At 31.6% G+C, this 7,941-nt stretch overlaps 1 protein-coding gene across 1 annotated transcript in view; it reads right to left on the reverse strand.

The window, feature by feature from the left end:
* The window catches only part of Smp_132280 (putative complement component C8 beta), a gene marked incomplete at both ends in the record, with an annotated part of 12,086 nt that extends 6,762 nt beyond the window's left edge, over positions 1–5,324 (reverse strand). The window contains 2 exons of the mRNA XM_018798939.1: positions 1,198–1,578; positions 5,240–5,324. Coding sequence (XP_018650778.1) covers positions 1,198–1,578; positions 5,240–5,324 — 466 coding nt within the window. The remainder of the gene's footprint in view (positions 1–1,197; positions 1,579–5,239) is intronic.
* Positions 5,325–7,941: the final 2,617 nt, after the last annotated feature.

The following is a 7,941-nucleotide window of genomic DNA, read 5'->3' on the forward strand; positions in this document are numbered from 1 at the left end:
TAGGATTTATATGCATCTTATTTTTCTTAAAACCATGAAAGTTTCATCAAGTTACCATCAATATATGATCAGGACTGATATAACTGGAATAAAAAGCAAGATTACATTCTTTTACTCGTTGGGATTTTGGGTCAACATAACTACCGTTTTTAATTCAATGTGACGGTTACTCAGTGGGATATTTTATTCGGTATTTGAGGTTGATGTTCATTTAAGATAAGATACACTTGTATTCAATTAGAGTGAACTATGCTCAGCATGACAAGTAGCATGTGATTTAATCATAACTCTGGGTATTTTCCATATATGCGATTTCATTCTAATGAGTGCAATTTCGACTAGGGTTGTCGTATTTTGGGTTTGATGAATCTTTATTTGTACCAGTCTTATGGTTCTTACTTCACGTCATGGGAATAGCGGTGGTTCCTCGTTTTACGAGTGATACAAACATAACAGTTAGCGACGATCCGACATAACATGGATATAGATTTATATTACAAATAGTATTTATTTACTTCAAACAATGAACTTTTCATGTCTATCAAAACAATATAATATTACAAAGAAACTTAAGGAGCCAAGTTGTTGATGCACTAAAAATGTAACACAAATTTGTGTATAAAAATGGATTATTCTGAGTACGAGTTGTGTTTTGATTTAGAAACTAGGGTATGCAATAATATAATCTTAAGATTGTCTCTTAATAAATCTACCACTATATTAATGACATGACTAAACAGGGAATTATAGAGTTGGAAATGAAATCATTTTAGCAAGCTAATGATAACAAAATTCCGTTTGACGTTTGATCGATTAATTATTAGTCATATAAACCTTCTTGACTCAAAGGTAAGGAAGACACGTCTTGTTTGTGAGTAGGCTTTTAAGCTACGTTATTAAAATACAGTAGAATTCATTTAAACTAGTATTTGAACACTTATTAATATTCAGTAACATATCCTTTTTTTCTCAGTTGCTAATTAGAACAGAAAATGATAGAAGTGTGTACTTTTAAGCGAAAATAATTATATCTATACCCATCTTCTATTTAAATTGGTGACTTCAACATTAGTGACTGCCAATTGTCTTTTTAATAGAATACGACTAGTATAGAATGAAAAAAAAAATAACAAAAAATATTGTTTGGTGTTAAAGAGGTCGATGATGTACCAAATTACCAAAACTAAAAACGATTACTTTTGTAGATGCATTGAAGCAAATCCTGACAATGTTTGACATCACTTTGAATCAAACCTTCTTCTGAACAAGTAGATAAGTCACCTGATAAATTGACACCTTTAATCATTGCTTGTGACCATAACAATTGTTCATTCACTGATTGAAATTGACATACCCGTGTTCGAAATAACAGATTCTCAATAATTTCCGACTTATTATTATTATTATAGTGTTTTGTACAATGTTTATTTTGTGTACATCTTTTCCATTCGGACCATGTTGTCCAGAATAAAGCAGACCATGTTGGATTCCATGCAGTTGGTGATAAACTACTGATAGAATGAAAATTTGAATCTTTCGGTAATTGGAAGTTTAAGAGTTGTCTTAAGAGTAAATTTTCTAAAAACAAAACATCAAATAACTATAGTATTTTCATTAATAATAGACTACTTTATTTGTAGAATAAAGAATGAAACATTTATTGTGCAGACTATAATTTATGAACGAACCAATCAGACAAAAGATAACAAGTCTTGGATTTTGGCGCGAAATCTATCCATACATTTGGCTAAATAGCATTTTGACATTATAGCTGATATCAGTTCGTGATGAAAACCCTAAATCTGATTCCTAATCCTAACCATCAACTGTAAATCACAATTCTATTTCCTCATTTAGTCCTATACAGTAGGTGGACATTCTCAAGGTCACTTTGGCGTCACTCAAAAGTCATCCATAAATTGTAGTCTCACCCATTTATTGGATAAACCTATAAGAACGAATTGTTGTTCTTAGCATCATATTGTAAATTAATGTATGAAAAACACACTTTCTATTCATTTAGTTGAATAAAATGATGAATATTAAAATTCCTATTTTCCATGTCAATGTTTTGTACAAAACGAATAGTTAGTACATAATCTAAAAGTCTGTAAAGTGGAATTACACAATGATAATAATTAAATTTGAGAACAAACTGAATACATTGGTTGATATTTTGATAGACGGATAATATCCAAACCTCATGGTTCTGAGTTTACTGTCGAATGGTGTTGAGGCTTACTTCAATTAAAAAACACACCACGAAAATTCTCAAAATTGAGTCAATCCTTTTTCCAGCTTTACAGATTAACATCGTCGAATGGGCAGTGAAAATTTTTAAAAACATTAATCAATAGTGAATTCAATGTAGTACAATAAAATTGATCAGAACTTTGATTTGGTTCCAATCATTTATATTGGGGAAAAGGTTCAACAAGAACTGACTGACATAATTACTCAAACGAGCTATCATGACCTTTTTCTACAGCGTAAACTTTTAGTATTAGGAAGTTTGACTGAACTAGAAAGTATTTGACATTTATGTAATTGAGGAAAACAGTGCATAGTGTACTTTGTATTTAGTGCATAGTTCTAGTTTTCAGAAACATATTCTGATAGAGACAGTTACAAAAGGATTTATTTCACATTTCTCGATATATACAATATATCCGTACCTTACTGTAGTCTTTCAGGTATTCATCAATATTACCTGGTTCACAGTCGTGTCACTGTTCTCTATAACTGTGATAGAAAAGTTACTTGTTGATTTGTGTACGTTTATGTTTGAATATTCACTCAACACTAAATTTACTTTAATGTGAATTTCACCCATAAGGATGATATTATTAAAAAAACGTAAGAGAGAACTGTTTTTTTATTATTATACACATGAATTGTTTAAATGAAAACTAAGAAATCGGAGTTCAAAGTATGTTCCACAAAACTTGAAGGCTTACGAATAAGCTTCATAACTTGTGAAGAATTCAGTGGTTATTTGGACTCAGTAGCTTGGTGGATATGCTTAGTAGCATAAAAGTGTTAGGTAATGGGCTCGTATCTTAATATGAATATAAACATTGGGATGCATGTACGTACGGTTGATGAGACCTAACTAGGTGGAAATGCGTGTTCTAGATTACACTGTTAGCAGCTATTCAGATATGCTTAAACTATGACTCAAATTTCTCTTCGTTATCAACATTAAAGATTACGGTCAGAAAGTGTATTTGTGTTGTTTGTCAACCCTATGTATTCCTGGCAGAACTATTCAGTGTATATTCGTCTATAATCAAAGTATAGTTTGGTATTCATATATGTTTATTCAGTTTAATTGTTGTTTCACTTTGAATTAAAAATAGAATTGTGAACAAACACTAGTTCTTTTCCGCTTTTCTGAGAAATTATTTAACCGAGATAGTAAAACCAGAAGCTACTTGTCAGACGCATAGTGCAAATATAAGTCACAACACAACTAATGATATTACACTTTATTTCGTCATGTTAGAATTCCTGTTTTGATAGGTGACAGTGTAGTGAACGAGAACAAGCGGGAACAATCGAATGTATTTTAATACAACATTACAGGATATCTTGGTAAAATCTGAGAACCGTATAGTAAATACTTCATTTGCAAAATATCAGTCAATTGTCTCAAACTTTGTTGTTCCATCGTTTCTCCACCAATCATTCTCTGCTCTTGTTCTCTTTTCTTCGATCTTTTTAACCTTCTGCCACCAGTTATTTCACTCTCGATTGATGATGCATACTAGTTATATCTATAGACATCAGTAGCACATACCATAATAGTTCTGAATAACTATATTTAAACCCTTTTAATCAATCAAAAGACTAGTATTTTTTAGTCTGTATATCCATCTGACAAGTAAGATGAAACAATATTCACTTATAAAATTAAGCGGTGTCATTCGGTCCAATCAGTGAAGTTTCGTGTATGAACTTATTTGTATATAAGCTCCTTATATGGATTTACCGCTTATCAGGAATCTTCAACAAAACTTATTCATATTGTCGAGGTGACTAATACTGACTTCGAGATTTGGTTCTTATTCACTTTGACGACGTTACTGTTAAATAATTCAAATTGTATATAATGAAAGATGTATGACATAGTTGTCATGAAATTATACAAAAAAAAATCAACAATAAGTATTTTTAGTTGAACAGAAAGGGACATTCAATGTTTTTTCAGATAAAAGCAATAATCTCGTTACACAGTCTATGGTGAACATATCAACTTATTTAACAAAGTATGAAAACTATTTTTTACGAAAACAAACATACAAAAAGTCCTGTTGCAATAGGAAATTTTGCTATTCTTGTATTTTATTGGGTGTCAGGTTAAAATCAAAATATTAATTAACAGTTATGGAAGTATTGTGTTAAATATGCTATATAATATTTCTTTTTATAGTATCTAAAGTTGGCTTTAACTACAAAGTACAAGAGGCTGTATCATTAGTTAAGAATAACTCAATCATTGAGCCTCCTTTGTGTTGTCATATTTTAATATTGTTTATCTACAGTGACAAAAATGTTAAACTAATCACCATTTACCGAAAAACCATATCTGAAAACTTAACAAAAAATAATATTTTTAATAGTTGAGATCATGAGTCTATTGAAGCTAGACCACCATGGAAAACCTGGAAGCACTGGACAGTCGTTTCGTCCTATTGTGGGACTTCTCAGTAGAGCGCATCCATGATATTACGTTCCTCCATCTATTAAACATAAGTTGTTTTGTAAGCAAAGATGGATAGTGGCTAGCAGTGGAATCCAGAACGCGCGTTTCGTCCTATTTAGGGCTCGTCAGCTGGGTATACCTGCATCTCAGAGTTGATGTTCACTCTTGGACTCGAACCCAATACCTTTCTCTTCAAACGCCATCGCGTTATCCACTCGGCCAGTGAGTCCTGATAGTTACTTGGTTGTGCAATGGGGAGAAGTTTTAAATGCACTTATTATTGTTTGTTTTGTTCTGTAATGACAGATTTGAACACCGATTAGTTTACATCTAAATGAACACCTAAGATTCTATTTGTGGTCTATTCAATTTTCGTTTATCAAAGGATATTCGATGTCTTATATTTTCAGAAACTGATGCTTATAAAATTTGTCAAAGTAAATTATAATCAGTAAAACCAATTTTTATACCTTCCTCAATATATATATATATATATATATATGAATGTATGTATGAATGTGTAAAACTACTCACTTGAATATTCTTCTGAAGTGTCAACAGGGATTCCATCGATGTCTATTATTATATATATCAATATCACCGTCAATGTATATCTCATTCCTAGAATTTACTGAATGTAACAGTTCATTATAATTTAAAATAATTGACATATTATAAATCTTCAACAGATTTTTCATCATTGTACCTACTACTTGTTAAACAGTCATTTATTGAACGTTGAATAAACACAAATCAATTGATTTTATAGGTGATAAATAAAGGATCTTAATTGTGATTTAATACATTTAACATATATATATTTATCGGTATACATAGATACAAATAAATCAATTAAGTGTGTTTTAAATATATCAGTACAATTATTGTATTGGTTAATCAATTTGAAAGGGGACTAGTAACTAAATAAGTGAAATATTTTTAGGACACAAGGTGTTGTCATAAAAAAAACGTGACTGATATTAAATTAAATTTAATGCTGTATTACAATAAAAACGATTTATAACTAATTTACAAACACTACTTATCTTTGTATATTATCCTACTGTGGTGTTCGTTATTGATATCCACATAAGTAGTATATGATAATGGTTGGGCATTGAATGTATTTGAGTAGAAGATCGATAAGGAGAGAACGGGAACGGCATGCAATCGGTCCGAAAATACACGAACAATTATAAATCGGAAACTATGGACGGATATTTGTAGAAGGAACAGTCAACGTGAGACAATTGATGTTATTTTGCAAATTAACTGTTCACTATATGGTTCTCATATTTTAATGAGATATTCTGTGATGTTGAGTTAAAATACATTCGATTGTCCTCACTCGTGTTTTTGTTCACTACACTACTAGTGTTTTTCTTATTGTGAAAGATTAAAAAAACAACCTCATATAGTTGGGATAAAAATATTCAGTATTTAAAAGACTAATATTTGAACGAAGAATATTCTTTTCGATAAATTCTCTTCAGGTTCTACAATTATATATCCAAATTAATAATCCGAAAAAATGGCCACGTTAAAGGCAAAGTACATCGTTTAATGCATGTAAATTTAGGAATGTCAAATCAAATAGAATAAAATTGTTAATGTTGATATGACTCACATAGAATGTTAACTTGAATCTGTATATATGTAAAGTGAAAATTTAAGATCTGTGATCAGAATAAATATGGGTCAGATAGGGTGAGGGAGATATGATAATGCAATTACAATTCGATCAAGTGGAAGACTAAATTGTGTGAAAAATTAGTGAGACGTAATAAGGAGGGATCAATGCGATGTGAATGAATCATGTATAGGGGGGATTAATAGTGATATTTAATCAATAATAATAATAATAATAATAATAATAATAAAATACAAAGATTTGTGAATAAAGATAAGGGAGACAATTACATTTTCACAGTTGAAATCATGAGTCAATTGAAGCTAGACCACCATCGAAAACCTAGAAGCACTGACAATTACATTTGACTACGAAAGGTCATAAGTACATAGTCAAATTAGGTCATACAATAGCTAAGATGATTGTTCATTAATTGGCCTTGTGGTTGGCCAAGGGAGGAGTAGGGACTGCAGATATTTCTTCTGTACACATAGCTCAGGTTTCTTCATTCTGATGGCTACTGCCTCCGCCGTTTGAAGAACTTTAAGCCTGACAAGCTTAGGCAAAAAGTTACTGACTCTATAAATAATTGAAAAAGATTGGTTTATACTGGCACTATGACCAGCTTGTACTAAATGGGCCAAAATCGAGCTGCTTACTTTCTTCATCAGACCTCTGCTTAGCCACGCTGGGAGGTGTTCACGAGCACGAAAATGTAAATCCCTAGAACTTCGACCAATATAACTTGCTCCACAGGAGCAGTCGAACTGATAAATACAAAATGAAGTGGTCATTCTAGGAACTTCATCTTTAAGCCTCGGTGTCACCATTGGACGCGTAGAAAACACCAAACATAGTTCACCTGCGTTGAAAGATTTTTGGATAGATCTGCGTAATCTCTGAGCAAGTATTTCGCTAGCGGCATCCCCTCTGAATTGTAGGCGCATGAACAAGGACTTTTTCTTGACCGTTTGGAATTCGCCTATTTTCACTTTCAAGATCATATATTTAATTATAAACTTTCTGGGATACCCGTTCTCCCTCAGAGCATTATGCAATGTGTTTAGCTCATTGTCAACTACATCCGCCGAACATATATTGCGTATTCGATAGCTAAGGGTTTTGATTAGGTTTCGTTTGTACTGTAGAGGTACAAAGCTAAGGAAGTGTGTATACTGTCCAGTCCAAGTACTTTTCCTGCTCATGTTTCTTCTTAACGATCCATCTGATCTCTTAGTTAAGAGGACGTCCAAAAAGGCTATTCGGCCATCACTCTCTTCCTCCGATGTACTTTGCCTTTAACTTGGCCATTTTTTCGGATTATTAATTTGGATATATAATTGTAGAACCTGAAGAGAATTTATCGAAAAGAATATTCTTCGTTCAAATATTAGTATTCAGTATTTATTCGGGTTTTATCTGGTCAACTGATAATTCTTTTTTGTAGGTATGAAGAAGAGTATAGGATTAGCTTAGTCTTTAAAACAAATTAGAAGTAAATGAAAAGTTAGAAAAAGATTCAACAAAATTAACTGGAACATAGAATGAACTTAACTGTTACAGTGAAAATGATTGAAATTCTATAAATTTAAATGAAAAACTATAT

The sequence above is a fragment of the Schistosoma mansoni genome, chromosome 3 (assembly GCF_000237925.1).
Source record: "Schistosoma mansoni strain Puerto Rico chromosome 3, complete genome".
NCBI classification, from domain to species: Eukaryota; Metazoa; Platyhelminthes; class Trematoda; order Strigeidida; family Schistosomatidae; genus Schistosoma; species Schistosoma mansoni.